The following is a 17,761-nucleotide window of genomic DNA, read 5'->3' on the forward strand; positions in this document are numbered from 1 at the left end:
TTTTCATTCTTCTTTAACAGTAGACATTAAAGGTGTTTTATATGATAAGGAGTTATGTGAAGCCAGTGAAAAAGCAATTATTTGAGTTCATTAAAAGGCATGAAATAAAATACTTAAGGAAACCATGGGTTTAAAGAGGGATCTTCCCATGTATTTCAGAAGTGGAGAAAATAATGTAGAAATGAGATCTTGTATTTTTGATGGTTTTCTGATTTCAATTTATTTCTCCTTTATTCTGCCCCTGCGCCTGCCATGATCTCTTCCCTGTCTTCCAGTTCAAGGCAGGAGTGCCTGCCACGTATTTCAGTCATGCTTTGGAGTGCTGAGAGTGAGGAATGTGTTACTAATGACATATTTGGTGAGAATTTTGCTTGGGAAAGTGTATAGAAGAATACATATATATTGATATTTGATGACCTGGCATCAAACCCAGGTTGGGGCTATATGATTATGCACTCAAGGCTATATTAGCCTCCCTGTGGTCTGGCAATATAAAGCTAAAGAAGACTCAGGAAGCACCAATGTTGGAATCATTAATTGCAAACCAGAACACAGCTATTGTTTTATTCACTTAAAGGTAATTTTGAGGACTTTACATAGAGAAATGTTCCACCTCCTTTTTTTTTTTTTTTCCTTCTGATTACAGGAAATATCTTCCAGTGGTAGTTCCTAACAAAGTGGAAATGCCACGGGGAGTGGAAATTATATTGTCTGGATACCTGCTACAATCTGACAGCACTCAATTTGTAGCAAATACTCAAAGGTAGTTGACAAGATCATGGCGATGTCTTCCTAGTCTAACATTCTTTCTAGGTAAGGTAATAGTCTCTGAATATAAACAGGAATTAAGAAATAGGGTAGCCATTGCCTGAGATTTGACATTTTAAGTAATTATGTTATTTTCAAGTATGATTTTCTTTGTGAGAATTTCTATAGCACTTAGTGTCTGCATTATACCATCTAATTATATATTAATGAAAAAGTAGTTTCTCAAAGTGGGTGAATATCTAAGTCTTTTATCCTTAAGGGGTAAAACCTGATATCTGACTCCTATTATGTCTCTCTTAACACATTGCTGCTCAGAGAGTAGGTGCCTGAAAGACCAGTTGACTTGGCTGTTGGTTCATGAAGACATTTGGATAGGAAATCGGGTCATTTCAAACATCACGTGGTTTGCATAAGAAGATTGCGTATGATACGAGGCTTCCACAATTCCTAGCTATGACCTTGAACAAGTTATTTTACATCTTTGAATCACTTGTAAAATAGTGGCAGTGATTCTCTCTTGAAGATGGAAGATCCAATGGTATTATATGTGAACTGGAAAGAGTCTATAAATACAAGTGTTGAATACCATTTGAAATTTGGGTACTCATTATGGCATTTTTCCTTCACTCGTTTTTTTCTTCTCTTGCCTAAAGACTAGAAGTAGGTGGTTAATATAAGCCAGAGTCTAATTCCATAACCAGGAGTTAGGGAAACTTAAGAGAGGGAGAGAGACATGTACATGTATACGATAAGCTATTTGTACAAAGGTTTGGGTAATGGCTACTTCGAGCTTCCCTAATGAGATATGGAGGCACTAAGAAAGTGCCACAGTATCAGCCCCATGATAAGTTAAAGGAATAGGCACCTCATTCTCATTTATTTTTACTTCCTTTGAAACAGTGGTGCAAAAGGGACTCCATCACAAATGTGGATGTGGAAGGAATGAACTGAAGAGAGTTTAGGGATGGCATGAAAGTCATTTATCTTTTCCTTCAGATGCTGAGTCTCCCTGCTGCTGAGGGAAGAAATGAAGCAAAAACTACTGCACTAAAAAGTCTTATCCAAGAAAAAGGCTAGTGGACATTCACCTCCTGCAGCACTCGTTTGGCTTTAAAAAAAAGTGTATAAGAAAGCTACCCAAAACAAGAAACAAGAAAACACAACTGTCAAGGTGGCTACGTTCTCTGAATGTGAGACAGAAGCGTGCTGTGGTCACCCCATGCAAAGGCTAGAGAGAGACGCAGATGATACATGCAGTGTGCCCCAAGACTTGGGGGTGATATGCCTTCCTGGAAGTTGTGGGCACTAATGCCCAAAAAAGGAAAGAGAAAACAGAAATATAGTTTAAGGAGAGCTGTCATTTTCTATTGGTGAGGACTCCTGCTCTTCAGGAGGTTCTGGAAAGTTTATTTCTGTTTCTTCTACTTCTTCTTGGACTGGAATAATTTCAACATCGTCTTCATTCTTTGGTTGGGAAGATGTTTCGGTTAGCTCAACCACTTCTTCCTTTATTTCAATCACCTGTTCTTTTTTATCTTCAGCTGATAGTAGAACAATATTCTAGAACACAAAATTAAACAAACCTTTCTTGACCTTGACCATTTAGCATCTTTCTGAACAATCTATATAAATATTATCAACTACCTCTAAGTTTCTATGCTGCTTATATTATTTCCCACCTGCCTCCAAATACCAGGACTGATTTCTCGGTGCTCAGATCCTTATCAAATCACTTACTTATTAAAACTCAAGTCTGAATAACTCCCAAAGGCCAGCAGGCATTTGCCACTCTGCGTGGAGTGATCACATGGTACTGGGGGGAGAAAACTTGTAGTAACAGAGGCATTTAAATTCTAATTCTGACTTGCCTTTAGTGTATATAACCCTGGAAGAGCAATTCTCTCTTTCTTATCTTATTTTCCTCATCTGAAGAATGAAGGCATTTGTGATGATTTTAAAATTCTATTTTAAATGTAACATTTTATGGTTCTGAAGCAGTGATCTAATCACTGGGATATCCATATCTCCCAATTTTGGAACCTCTTTGAGCCTATTGCTTTTGAAGAAGAATGAGGTGAAAGGTGGGTTTGTGGTAAGAGAGGAAAATTGAGAAATGAAGTCAAAGAACTAGTGGCTTCTGTCAGCTTTCAACTTCAACCGTCCTGCTTCCACACATTGAGCACGGAATCATAGAATCAAGATGGAAGCCTGACATCCAACAGAACCAAAAGTTAGTAAGACACATATTATAGAACTGCATCCTCTGTCTAATCTTTGGACTTATTTCAAATGACAAGACATTTTCCCTCATTATTAGTATTTTCTGCTTTATAGAAATACACTAAGTTAATTTTCCACGAAACTTCCCAGTCTCAAAGTCTCATCAGATGGCATTCTTTATAAGAGAGCCTTTGTAGATGTGGTTTTCATCAGCATGACTACTACTTACAGCTTTGGGTTTGGAGCACAGGGTTCTCCAATCATTCTCAGCAATGCCACCTGCCACAAGTTTCTGGAAGAAGGAGAAGATCAGCATCACTGCCAAAATGCCCTAAAGAATGACAAAAGGATGCGGATGAAAATGTATTAATGGTACACAGTATGAGTTGGTGCTCAACAAATGACTGTCGAATAAAATGAAACGACAAGAGGATCCATTGCTTAGCAAATAATGACAAGCTGTAGGGACTGCTTGTACAGAAGACAGTGTCTTTATAATCCTGGCCATTAGCACAACTCCTGGGTGACCACAGATGTTTACTGTGTATTTCTAGGAGAAAGTAAGGCAGGGATAACCAACTGAAGAATCAATTTTATATAAGAAAGAATAATTACTGAGTACCAAATTAAATTATAGCCAGCTTTAGGTGGTGAGGTATCATGCCAAGGAAACTTTTCTACACTTGGGGAGATGCATTTTTCCCCTTCAAACTCTACATTAAAATCTCCTCGAGCCAAAAGGTGTACAAAACAACTTAAGTATTTCTTCCATTGTGAATCTTGCTTAATAGTAATAAATACTGATGCTATTAGTAATATTATCAACAGTATTGCTAATGGCAAACACTCATATATCACTTTCTATGTGACAGATCCATTATTATTAACTCATTTATTTCTCAAAACAGTCCCATAAGTACTGTTACTATCCCCATTTTTACAGTTGAGGAAATTGAAGCAGATGGTGGATATACTTTTGCCCCAGGTCATATAGATAGTATATAGCAGACCCAGGCAGTCTGGATCTAGAGGTGGTGCTCATAATAAAAATGCCCTATTTCCTCCTTGGAGAGAAATTCAATTTCGCACTTACCAAGAACACAGATCGTATGTTGTAACAGTATTCTGTTGATGTAGCATTTTTCTCAAAGGGCATAGATGGTTCACAGTTGTATATGTTAATATATGGCATAGCAGTTCTAATAAGATTTGGACTCTCCATTTTAAAAAAATGGGACATTGTGATATTAAATATGTCCATGATTATAAAAATTATTCCAGAAATGGCAGTGAAGAGGCTCAATGAGTTCATTACCATTTTCCCTTTGACCTGAAATGGAGACACAAAGATTTACTTATTGGGTTTGTTTTCCATTTGGAGAATATAAGGTAGGAAGGAATTCCAGATGTCATTCCCCTGCCTCACAGATGCACCACACCTAAATCATACTACTGTTCTTTTTTCAGTTGTTTTCAGCTTCTTTGTTACTTCAAATGGAGACTTGATCTCTCACTTGTTCCTTCTCAGTATCCCCATCTCATTTTTATGACACCACTAGCCATTCAATTTATTAAGCCAAAATTCTAAGAATGGTCCTTAATTCTTATATCTTGTATCCTTGTACTTCCCTTTCATGCCACCATTCTCAGTGGGAATTGAATAAATATTTATTGAATAAATGAAGATAACTAGTAGCCAGATTGCTATCTGTCTGCATTAGAAGACAGAAGGAAGAGAGGACACACTGAAGAGGGACAATATTATGAGTATGGGTAGAGAAAGAGCAGATAGAACCCTTTAGGTCTGAATCGTCGAATGGAAGCAAACAAACAACAACAACAAAACTTATTCCCCCATTGACTTAGGTTGCAATTAGCACCAGCCACCAACCTTTCAAAGTACAAAGAGACTGATGTCTCTAAGGAGCATATAAGTAAGAGGACATGGGTCTAAGTGTCCTTCTTTGCCAGGCTAATCAAAGGGTGAAACAGGAAAATAAATGTGAAAAGTTCCACGATGGTCTGGGATTATTAGTAATGAATTTTAGGGTACACTTGTTTCATCCCTGGCTCTATGACCTACAGTTGGCAAGTCAGTAGGTCTGGCAGAATTTGGAGAGTAGAAGAATTTGACTGTTTTCATAAACTATTCCCCCATCCCACCCCAAAACTGAATTTGTCAGACCACCTCCAGTCATCTCAGACCACTCAGCCCATCCTTGACTTTTGAAAGTGTCTCAATTTAGTAATAGCTCAGTAAATATAGAGTGTTGGGAGAGGATTTTATTCAAACTGTGTGTGGGAGGAAGCTTGCTAGAGACCTCCTGACCCAAAAGGGGGAGAATTAGGAGCTTTGAGGGGCAGCCTCTTCCTGGATGTCTCTGAATCCCTAGAGGTTATATAAACAAGACCATACAGTGTAGCTCTTCATGGTCTCTGAAGTGTTTTCCCATATGTTACTCCATTTTTATCCTCATGCCCATTTCATATTATAGCAGGGACTATTCCATTTTATAGGTAAAAACTCAGTAGTACATAAAGATTAAACTGACTTGCTCAAGGTTACAGCTAAGAGTTAACTTGGCTAGTATTTGAATCAACCACAACATCCATTAGAAGATTTTCCCAAGTGATGGTCTAGATGAAATCATACAGCTTTCGAAAAGGTCTGTTAGCCTCACACAGCACCTAATATTCACAAGATTAAAACACGTTCTTCCTGGATCTGCCTTGAATTCTGTTTCCATAGACGTATTTCAGGCAGATCTCATTTCCAGGTATTTTAATGAATAAAATCACAGCAGGATGGAAGAACCTTTGCTTTTTAGGGTTGAGAGAGAACTCAATGCCACTGTGATTCCAAGTCTCTCTAAAGGTCCCTGTTTTCAACTGGGGTAATAGATATTTCGCTAATGTATGGGAAAGAAGGATATATGATTACTTGCCAAACCATTTTGGGGTTTTTCTCCGCACTGCCAGGAGTGATCCAGAAATGATATACTGTAAAGAGAGAAGGGTTGGGTGGGAAAGGGGGTGGGAGAGAGAGGAGGAGGAGAAAGGGAGAGAAGGCGATACTATTTAACCTTGAGAACTGGTCATTGGTTGTAGAGAAGCCATCTATACTTTCAGCCACTGTCACTAACCTATCTACCTGTTTGGATGAGACCTACTCATTTTTTTTTCAGCAGTCATATTTATTCAGGCTCAATGACATTTAATCCATGGAATTTACACAGCAATCTGGAGCTTGTGACTAGGAATATAATAAAATTGAAGAAGCATGACCCATATTTCCACTTCAATTAATAGTCAAGCTGTGAATTTGAAAGATATTTACGTATGTATATACGTATGTATGTATCTATCATCTATCTATCTATCTATCTATTCATTCATGGAATTGACCTCTGGGGTTGACAGTGTTTTCAGTGACCTTGATGCCAGTGATGAATGAATCAATGTAGAAGGAAATATTTGTCCTAAATGCCATAAGCACATCAATAAAATGTTGGTTGCCACAGGAAATGCTGATGTTTATTTCTCATCTTCCTTTCTAATGTTCAGGTGGTGAAATGGAGGAAGCTCTTATTCTAATCCATGTCTTTTTGTGCTGAAAATGTCACTCCTGGAACCATTTTTTATAGTGGCAGCTATGAACGTGTCATGGTAAAATAAATATCACTGCCCCATACCACACACACACGGGGTTATAAGCTTGGAAACCACGTACACAAAACAGCCAAAAGGATAGTGCTGCTCTGCTGATAAAAGGAGATTAACTTGGGGTGGGACTAATTCTCCCCTGGTACCATACAACTGAACAGAATGGGAGGGAAGAAGGAGCAGTTGGGAATAATGGGATGCTTCTGCTCCCTCGGTTTCCCAAATCACCATGCTCTATAGTGCAATGTTGAAGCCCCCTCTCCACCTCCAAATTGACTTCGGAGAAGTCCTTCCTGGAAAAATCTTCCTTCCCTGTGTAGATCCACGCAGGGTATCTTTCCCTGAATCCATGTGAAGGTTGATCACTGACTCTCAACTATGGGATTTCCCACTCAATTTACTCAACCTTTGCTCCCACTAAATTATTCTAGTCCAATAACTATTTTCTTCCCCCAATATTTTCCTCAACACAGAAATGATCAACACAGAATATGATCCCATATCCTCGGGGGCTTTAAATATTTTGTCTGCTCACCTCCCAAATGGTTGTTATTTTCTACTCACCATTGATGCCTCCCCAGAAGAGGGGTACCAGACAATGACACAGATGGGTGCGTACATCCCCATGGGGACCATCAGGATTCCCCCCAGGGCAATGTGGAAGAGCCCATTCATGATCTGGACAGCCTGGAGGAGAGAACAGGGGCACTGATGGATGAACTGAAGTCGTCACCCAGTTAGAAGTAAAAGGTAAGGCTAGAATCCTTGACTGCTGATGTGGGGCAGTGGAGGATGCTTGAAGGAAGTGGGGAAGGTGCCAAGATCCTTATCTCTTTTTGTTCACATCAATTTTCCTCATTACCTAGGATATTGCCAAAGAGCAGACATGCTGGAGATGCTGGCTACAAACTTGGATGGGGGACCCCTAGATACACAAGCCCCTACATTGCAAGGGACCAAAAGATTACCCTGAGGTATTCCAGATGATAACTTCCTTGACACATCCCTGGTTTGGCCCATGGTGTCAGACATAACAAATATCTCAGGTTGGGTTGAATCCCTGCAAGTTGGATCAAATCCTGTACCCTAGTCTACAACATCAGCTGGTAGGAGCGGAGGGACACCTACTTACCCCCAAAGCCTTAGATTCCTCATGAAGACGCGTTTGCGTGACTCCCGTCTGTAAAGACGCCCTGCTGATACTTGTTTTCTGAACAGGTTGCATGGCCACAGGGCCTTTCATAGGTTCTGCTGGGAAAGTTCCGCTCATTGAATTTCTGGGTGTTGCCATTTTGCTCTCAAAACTTTTCTAAAGATAAAAGGAGAGAGGGAACATGATTTTCAGTAGTCTTTTATTTTGCATCCCACATCTGAATGCATCTCTGGCCTTCCCTCTATGGAAGGGTAGACATGGATTTTCCCTATGGTGTGGCCCTGTGATTGGGCCCAGGAGTCCCTGCCAGTTCTTGACAGCTGTGTTTGGGGCATACTTTATCTTTGTAAAGAACACTGTGCTCGTGTGGCTGTATGTCCTTTGTCTCTCAACCCGAATGCTTGCCTTATACTTAAATATCAGAAAATGCCTTTTGTTTTGACATCTTCTTGTCCTTTTGCATATAATGCCTTTATTCAATGGGATGGCCCCATGACAGGATGACAGAGTATAGTGAGGATGGTCCTTGGAACCAGGAGGGCTACTTCTAGTCCTCTCTCTCCCTCTAACTCTGCAGCCTTGAGCAAGATGCCTTAAGAAAGCCCCATAGTGCTACACATAAGACTGTGGTCTCCTGAGTCAGACTGTCTAGGTTGAAACTGTGATCCTTCTGTTTGCTGTTGAGACTTGGGACAAGTTATTTAAATACTCTGAGCCTCAGATCCTTCAGCTGTAAAATGGAAATAATAATTCCCATCTCATGGGGTTGCTAGAAGACTTAAATGGGCTGGTGGTCTGTGCCTGGCTGGTTTTCTTTAGTTCAGGTATAGCTTAAATGTCACCTCCTTGGAGACATCTTCCCTGAATATTCAATCCTCAATGCATCCTCCTAGTTTCTTTCTCTCTCACAACACCCTATTTTATTTGCTCTATGACACTTACCACTGTGGGAAATTACCTCAATTTTTTGTTTACTTGGTTCTTGTCTGACTCTCCCCACTAGAATATTCCATCAAAACAGAGACTTGGTCCTATGTTTTTCAGTATCTAATAGTCCCTGGATTTAGTAGCTTCTTAGTAAATATTATTGAAGAGATAAATGCATGTAAAGCATCATTCCTGAATAAATATTAGCTGTTGTTTTACTGTTCTTGTTATTGTTTTTACCTTTCTCAGCATTAACTTCTAATTTCTCCACCTGGAAAATGAGGACAGTATCTCTCTCCCAGAGATGTTGGGAGAAATGTGAACATATGTGAAAGGGCCTAGTACAAAGGCAGAATGTAGTAAATGCTATTTGTTGTTAGTGTTTGTAATTTTTTCATTTCTGAAGGGAGAAGGTGATTGCCAAGTTCCTTTCCAGCTCTAGCATTTTAACACTGTTCACCCGTCTTCATCTCATGCTTCCTTTTGATTCATTTATGTCAATTACTTATGTGGATTCTGTTGGGTCCTTGCCTAGGAACTGGGAATCACTGCCTGGGGACACATTTTTGGTTTTGTCTTTATCGACAATCATGGAATGAGCCTTGGAAGCCAAACTCTCTGTCCAGTTTGCTTATCTCATCAAAGTCACACTGAGCAAGATAACTGCAGGTGTGCTACAAGACAGGTGTTTGGGAGAATCCCAGGCCTCGTATTTGAATCTACTTTATAGTTTACAAAGAGATTTCACATCTGTCATCTTGTTTGAGCCTCTTATCATAGACTAAGGCTGAATCATTGCCCTAATTTGGAGAAGTGGAAACAGAATAGTTAGGTAACTTGTTCAGTTACATGACTATTAAAGAATGAAAGTGAAGCCAGGGACATTCTAATGCTGGCTGCTCTACTCTTTCCATGGGACCAGGTGGTGGGGAGTAGGAATTTTGCCTTCCCTTCCCTGTATGACCTCCTCCCTTCTCCTTTGAAATATATGTGCTATTTGGTTGACTCTAAATCAAATAAAAACCAAATATTTGCCTTGGGTATGGGCTGGAGGGGAGAGAGGGGGCTTTGAGCATTTCTCACTCGATTTTCCCTCAGCCCTAGATTACCAGCTGTCACCGAGTACAGGAATTTGCTTTGCCCCTAAACCACCCAAGACCACCAACCAAAAGGAATCTATTACTGTCATCTAAAATAGAGTTTATAAACTGATTCTGGTCACAGGACAGAATTTTCAGAGCTGGTCAGAACCTCAGGCACCATTCTGTACAGATGACAAATGAGGAACCTGTGGCCCAAGAATGGGAAAGAACTTGTTAAAGATCACACGTCTAGTGACAGAGCCAAGCCTGGAGACGGCCACAATGGCTCTGAGGTTGATGTTCTCTCTGCTGTATCACAGTCTAGACCAGGTAAGTACAGCTGTTTATTGAGTACATACCATGTGCCAAGAAAATTGAGTATGTTGTTTCCAACTCTTGTAACACTGTCTTTAGTAAGTGGGCATTTTGCCTCCTTTCTTGTAGATGAGGAAATGGAGGTTCAGAGAGATAAATGAATTTTCCCAAGCTCCCATGTCCAAGTAGGGAATGAGCTGAGAGTCGCCATACACCTCTCCAGAGGGGTAAGTTTAGTGGAGACACCCTAAAGAGCAAAGTCAGCAACTGTTTGGACAGAAGGAGATGAGTGGACTACCCTTATTTTAATTTCTCCTTCATCAATTTATTGATCGCGGCTATAGTCTGTGTTGTTGAAGAGATAAAACTTGTATAAGCAAGAGCTACTGGGACTCTGTGCTGGCTAATGGTAGTGATGGCTCTGGAGAAAATAGTTTTTATCCCCCTGTTAAAATGGTGCTTTACCATGGCAACTGTATTTCTTCAACAAATGTTATTGTGAAATATTAATCTATAAACACAAACATGATTATCTCTCTGTTACTTCATTGTCATATAAACGTTCTCTCTTAACTATTTTACCAGGGCACTGAGGGCTGTGTAATGAACAAATTAATTCCATGGGGATATGTCAAACTAGCCCTCATTCTCCTAAGACTATTGTAGACTCCTGAAGCCTTGCCTTATAATTTTTTTTTAAAAAGTTGTTCATAATGATTTAGCCAGTCTCCAACACAGAGTTATGACCAAAGACAGGTTGGTAGAGTAGGAGAGGTTATTGACCACACTGGTCAAAATGTGATAAGAGTGGAATTTCATTTATGTTCAACTATATTAAAATCAGGACTCAGTTTATCACACACTGCCCCATGTCATTACAACAACTTTTGCAAACCGTTTTTGAGTTTTTAAAAGGCAGCACTGTTTCCTGTCTGTTCACTGAAGAACTTACCGCCTTTAGGGTGGTGGTTTGAATGATGACTTTTAGGTCCAATAAGTACCATCTTTTAGTGAGAAATTCAAAGCTGTCTGACTTTTGTTACCTCAATTTCCCCCTTCGCCACTCAAAATAGCTTCGCGTGCTTATCTTTTCCGGCCTCCTTTGCACTTACGACTGAGGAAGAATGATGTTCTTACTTCCTTCCTCTCTGCGTGAGCTCCTCAGCACCTCTCCTTCCAACATGAATTCATTCCTTCAAAGAAATCAGTTCTTCCTTGCTTCTTCAGTCTGTTACTCTATTTGTGGTGTGAGGTAGCTGAAAGAGCTAGTCCCAGCTCTGTTGTTTGCTACTTTTGTGATCTCTCTAGAAATTTAGGATACTTCCCTTACCCACTTCATAGCATTAGCTTAAGAACATGAGATAATCTGCAATTTATAAAGTATTCAATGCTCATAAAGAAAAATGTTACTACTGGATCCTTCTTTTGTGACTAAAACGTGCTGCGGCGTTCCCTTATTCCAAAGCCCCCTTCCTTTAACCGAGCAAGGTCCTCAGCCACTGCCCAGTCTCCCCTGTCCTTTACCCCCAGCTTCTTCAAAGCTTAGCGTTCCGCTGTCTTCCTCCACTTCCCCACCACCCGCTCACTCCTCCACACTTTGCTAGTAGTTCCTGCTGGAGCCACTGAATTGGAACCATTCTCTTCAAGCCCTGCTCTGCAGTTGATTCCTTTCTCAGGAGTAACCCCTCAGATCACTTTCTTTCTATTTTGTCATCACCTGGGCTTAAAAAGCGGGAACCATATTTCTCTCCAGCTCCTTCATCTCCCACCTTCAACCAATTGCCAAGTCATGCCGTTTTAGCCTCTGCAGTGTACCTTGCACCTGGACGTTTTTTCTACTTCCAGCGTCACCCCTTGACTTTGGTTCTCATTTCCTCATTTTTAGCATAAAAAACTTGTTCTTCTGCTTTCGATCTCTCTCTTTTCTAATCCTTCTTCCACATGACTAAGCTCAAACTCCCTAAACCACTGCTACAGTCACGCTCTTCCAGAGCTTGAACTCTGCCACTGGCTTGCCATTCCTATGAAGAAACCCTTTACCTGGCTGCTCAGGACTGCTGCAGGTCAGCTCTATGCAACTTTCTAAGCTCATATCCTACTACTCTCCTAACTCCCTACCTACCCACAGCCACTGCTCTAGACGCGGATCCTGCTCTCTTCTCTGATGTCTCTGAGCTTTGACAAGCTCCTCCCCTCCATCCCCAACAGTTTCAGACTCCCCCTTAGTCATTCAAATCATATGAGGCCTCCTTGCACCCAGTAGACCTGCTCTCCTCACCTTAGTGGAGGACTTCTCCTTCAAAGCCCATAGCTCTGTGTGTTCCTTGCTTGTCAACTATTTTCTTCCTTTTGTCACATCTTAGCTCCTTTAATGGAGTGTAAATTCCTTCCAGGACCCTGTATCCCAAGATTATGTTCTATGAGCTCAGAACACCTTCAGCTGAACATTAAATTGAATTGGTTTCACAGGGCAGGTTTGCAAATGCTCAGGGTGCCAGGTCAAAAGGTGGTAATTTCACCTTACCTGGTGGTCAGTGTGAGCAAGCGATTGTCTGGGAAACAGGGCAGGGGAATCACATTATATACTTGTTTCAGGAAACAATTGTCATATGTTTAAAATCCATTTTTATTGCCCTTCATCAGAACTTCTTGTCTCTAGTGCTCACTCTCACTGAGGCTTCTTGTGATCAATTTGAGGCAGGATTATGTGCCTAGTTTGGTACCAATCTCTCCAGAAAATGTTAGCCTATGAGGCTTAATGTCTAGGAGTATTTACATTTAATGGAGACAAAAGCCTTTAAATCAAGAGGAATGCAATGAAGTTATTTTCATTATAACCATGAGGCTGATTACTTTCCTATTTGGTACCAGGTTGTTTCAGAATGGCAGGATTTTAGCTCGTATAATCTTCATACCACCTCATTTCCCCGACTGTTTAGATGAGGACACAGGCACATTGAGATTTAGTAATTTGTCTCTGGTTGTATGGTTTGTAAGCAGTGGAGCTGAAGCCTGAACTCAGCAGGTTAGAAGCCATGCTTTGTTGACCAGCTAGTCATCATCTACCACATTTGTAGAGTGACGCTTATTAGGTTGCCCAGGGCAGTTTTGAGGGGGAGTGTGGTTAAATGAGTAGGTGGGCAGCGAGCCCTGGTATCACCCTTCAAACCATGAAACCATCAGAAAAACCTGACCAGAGAAACCCGAGGATGAAAGCTGGGAATCTACAGGCTCTGAAACCCAACCTATGCCTCATCCGTTTAGTTGTTTAAAGGAAGCAAATTCGTTTCTTACCTGCCTCTCCAAGGCCTCAGGGCTCCAGGGCTGATCCGGATGCTGGCTGCAGAGATCAGTAGATGCTGCCAGTTTCTCAAGACGTGGTGAGGGCAAATGAGATGGGTCAGATCTGGGGCTGGGATCGCTGATAGATACCAGGTGACGGGAAATCAGTAGCTTCTGCTACCTTGAGCTTTGCCCCAATTGCTTTGGTTTAACACACACTTACCAGGGCCGAAGGAGATACAAAAAAGCTTCTGCGTTACCAGGAGGTTTCAGTTCTTGAAAAAGACCCCAGGGGACAGCCTGGCAAGCTTCATGCTGCCTTAATTAGAAGAACTTTGCAGCCCCCACCCTGTAAACAGGTGTGGATGGTGGGTCCCCAAGGGCAAGAAGGACTCTAGAAATTCCCCACAGATGAGTTGATAGGACTGACTTTTACCTTTTTATTTCACTTTTTGGGGTGAGTAGGTGGGGAGGAGGCATCCATGCAGATAAATTCAAAAATCATTGAGCACATACATTTGGGAGTGTTGTACACATCGACCTCCAAATATTACCCGCATTTACGCACACTTATCAGGGCTCTAGTGGGACCATGTACATCTTGGGTTGGATTTAGCAGAAATGGCCCAAAAAATACATGTTTTTGGGGTGTAGAACATGTACTCGGAAGTCTGAGGCAAGAATTAGCTTCCACATTTGGGGACACAAATTGAAATGGCACTTTTACCTATTACCCCCCTTTTTCTCCCTCTTTCCAGTTCTCTTGTGTCCCCAGTGTTTTTAGTCTGGGCTGGTGCCATGTGGCAATCAAACCTAGCGCTGAATCAGGTGGGGAAATGGAGGGAATTGGTGGCCAGGGCAGTCTAAACATTTGGGGATGAATCAAAGAAAGTTCTGCCCAAAGACATGGTTATTCCCACTCCCCCCCACAATTAACCCTTCATATGTTGGATTTTTCATCACTTTTTATTTTCCTTGTACATTGCTTTATTTTGTTAGAGACCCAGGGCCATAATTAGGTAATTATTTGCCCGGCTAATCTAAGACCTGAAATAGGGCTCTATTTTAACATAGCCCAATCTGAGATAAGTTAATTTCTCTCATCTTGGTCTCAAGTCCTGCCCCCCCCCCCATTCTCTCTCAACCTTTCTCTCTCTTTCTCTTTCCCCCTTTGCCTCTCTTTTCTTTGAAATAATCTGGAACCATAGGATTAGAACCAGCGGGTACAAGAAGTTCTGGTTCTGGGGAGGCTGATTTTTTTGCAACATAAAAAAATGTCATCTCTGCATCATTGGAGCTGTTTGCCAGTGGAAGAGGCTACCATTCATATAGAGAACTTGCTGTCATCAGGAGCAGTCAAGTAAAATCCATGTGACCATCTCTCAGAAATGCTATGGGGGTGGGGGGAGAAGACACACTGTCCTTTTAAAATGCTCTGAGTGTGGGTCTGAGTATCTCCCCAATGCTTGAAAGGCTGGTGAGAGGGATGATGGTTTCATAGGGTATGAGTAATAGAATGGCCAAGGTGTGAGCCCAGGATGGTGGGCTGGGTTGGTCAGAGGTGTGGGCCTGCATGTTAGTGAGCAGGGGGCAGGGACAGAACTTGATAAATGCTTGGCACAGATGAGACTTATTGGGATCGCACAACCTGATGGTTTGTAGCTTTTTCTCTGTTAGCCCTGTTTCCTCCCAGTCAGCCTTGGGTTGTTTGCTCCTCTCATCCTTGTGGTCAGTAAGATTGCTTAGGTGTGTCTATGTGAGACTCCTCCTAAAAAAGGATGAATTAGTAAACTTTTGCTTTCTCTTTGCTGGTTTCGACTGACCTTTCAGTGCTTGCGTGTACTGAAACCCTCACTAAAATTTGGATTTGTTGGTGGATCCTTATTTGTTCAATTATTTTTGTTTCCCCTGTAATGTTTGAGGATATTAGGTCCATAACACATGAACAATTTTTCTGTTTGAATTGGATTTGAATTGAATTTGCTAGGATCTAGTGAACCTCTCTTTCCCAAATGATGATCTCTATGAAAGTCTACATAAATGTATGCCAACTATTATGTAGTCAATATTTGCCTGATAGAACTCTTTCTTCCTTTTATTTCCTCCAACTCCTAGCACTCCATTTTTTTTTTTTTTTTTTTAAATCCTTGGAACATTTTGTCTCTTTTATGAAAACTACCATAGGCTATTTCTCATTGCCTCACTCATCCGTTGCTCTGCATGTCCTTGGAAAACAGAGCAGATTTTCCTGATTCCTCTGCAGTGCTGTCAGAGGTGATGGTTCTGGGCTGGTTCCTTCTCCTATTGTTGCTATCCAGTATTAGGCAGTGATATTGTGATCTGTCCCTAACTACTCAGCAAGGCACTTGGACCTAGAATTATCTGCTGATGGAAGTCGCACTTTGGTTTCAGAGAGCTGGTAAGGGAGAATGCAGGGCCTCTCAGAAGTAACACTAAGAGTCTAATTGCAAATAGAATTGGTTACAGGTCAGACAATCCCAGTGTTGTTCTTATAAATAATCCAAACTAAGAAAGTGTACACTCACTACTTAAGAGCCTTATAGTTTATGAACTCTTCTTTCTGCTCTCTGAGGGACTACCTTAAATCCTTAACATTTAGGAAAGTAACATTAGTTGAATACCTACATCTATGACAAGCACGGTCCATATAAAAGTCTTAAAAAATATGGTATTACTTCTCTTTTATAATTATGGAAACTAAAGGAATGGGGATCATTGGCCCAAAGTCACATAGCTAATGTGATGTTTTGAAAGCAAGAGACCCTCTATTGTAACTAGAAAAAAAACACACACAAAAAACTACCATTTTCTAAGTGACTCAGTTCCAGGCTCTGATGACATCAGTTCACATATTACATTTAAGCCTCACAGTAAACCCATTAGGAAGGTATTATTATTGCATTTTTACTCCAGGAATTGAAAGCTCCCAAAGATAAAGGCATTTGCTCAAGTCTCAGTTTTAAATGGCAAAACCCATATTATTATTTTTAATAGACTTTATTTTTCAAAGCAGTTTTAAGTTTACAGAAAAAATGCACAGATAGTACAGAGAGTTTCCACATGCCCCTGCTCTCTGCAGCACACGGTTTCCTTTAATATTACCTTGCAGCAATTATAATGGATGAACTAATATTGATACATTATTGTTAACCAAAGCCCATAGTTCACATAAGGTTCACTCTTGTGTTGTGCAGTTCTATGGGTTTTGACAAATGCCATAATGTCATTGTAGTCACCATTTCAGTATCCTACAGAATCGTTTCAGTGTCCTAAAAATGCCCCGTGCTCCACTTACTCATCCTCCCTCACTCCTTCCATCTCTCCCCCTGAGTGTGCGGCAACCACTACTCCTTTAACTGTCTCTGTAGGCAAAACCCATTTTTAACCCTAAGTTTGTCTTAGAAGCTAATGGCCAGTTAAGTGATAGGGTCCTCACCCATAGAGGTACCACCAACCTTGCATATCGGAACCTTACTCAATTGCTGAACATTTTTCATCAGAATCTCACTCCAATGGAAATCAAAAATTAAGTTTTTCTCCTAGTATCCCGCTTGTCTTCCCATCCTCACACATGCACTTTTAGGCTTTTCTCCTTCCAGATTATAGCAGAAATGAAAGCCAATGCGTTAGTTTCTTTCTTTGTGTGTGATAAATTTTTCTGCGCCAAAGCAGCCTGAGATAGTGGGATTTGGGGTCAGAGGGATCTTGATTCAAATGCTAGTTCCACATTTTCCTCCCTTTGTGATCTCAGAAAATTACCCGCCGTGAGCTTCAGTTTTCTTGTCTGTGCTATGAGGCTATTTGCACCTACCTCAGAGGGTTGTCACGACAATTAAATGAGATTATACAGGTAAGATCACTAATACTCAGCAGGTCTCCAGTCAGTGGAAGGTAATATAGGACAGAGATTCTCAAAGTGTGATTTGGAGCTTCCCTAGGGTCCTTGAAACTTTTACAGGTGTTTGTGAACTCAAAACTATTTTCATAATAATACTAAGATGTTATCTGCCTTTTTCGCTCATGTTCTTCATTTATTTTTTCATGAGTTTATGTGGTGTTCTCCACAGGCTACAGAACATGTGACATCACAGCAGATACCTACAAAGCAGTTAAGAGGATCCAGCTGTCTTCCAATAGGATAAAGCAGTGGTTTCCAAACTTTGCTCTGCATTGGACTCACCTGGAGATTTTTTTAAAAATATAGATGCCTGGCTCCCCCCGCATTTGGATTTAATTGATACGTGGTGTGATCTTGGCATGGGGGTTTTTGAAAGCTCCCCAGGTGATCTAAATATGCAAGCCTAGTTTGGGAACATTTGCATTAGAGAGA

The 17,761-nt window shown here is 40.9% G+C and overlaps 1 protein-coding gene and 1 long non-coding RNA gene across 3 annotated transcripts; one reads left to right on the forward strand and one right to left on the reverse strand.

The window, feature by feature from the left end:
• Positions 1 to 524: 524 nt before the first annotated feature.
• MS4A1 (membrane spanning 4-domains A1) lies at positions 525 to 13,653 on the reverse strand. Its single transcript, XM_037838449.1, has 7 exons — positions 13,423 to 13,653; positions 7,784 to 7,960; positions 7,216 to 7,338; positions 5,943 to 5,988; positions 4,082 to 4,329; positions 3,218 to 3,319; positions 525 to 2,328 (listed from the first exon to the last, which is right to left on the reverse strand). Exons 2-7 carry the CDS (start codon positions 7,940 to 7,942, stop codon positions 2,113 to 2,115), a joined length of 894 nt encoding a protein of 297 aa, XP_037694377.1. The 5' UTR covers positions 7,943 to 7,960; positions 13,423 to 13,653; the 3' UTR covers positions 525 to 2,112.
• LOC119536002 lies at positions 6,019 to 17,579 on the forward strand. Of its 2 annotated transcripts, none has more exons than XR_005217336.1 (5): positions 6,019 to 7,401; positions 7,518 to 7,625; positions 9,830 to 10,143; positions 10,258 to 10,355; positions 17,499 to 17,579. It is a non-coding gene; the product is annotated as an uncharacterized LOC119536002 (long non-coding RNA). The 2 variants fall into 2 exon arrangements; XR_005217337.1 differs by having other exon boundaries at positions 9,956 to 10,143.
• The last annotated feature ends 182 nt before the right edge of the window (positions 17,580 to 17,761 follow it).

The sequence above is a fragment of the Choloepus didactylus genome, chromosome 6 (genome assembly GCF_015220235.1).
Source record: "Choloepus didactylus isolate mChoDid1 chromosome 6, mChoDid1.pri, whole genome shotgun sequence".
NCBI lineage: Eukaryota > Metazoa > Chordata > Mammalia > Pilosa > Megalonychidae > Choloepus > Choloepus didactylus.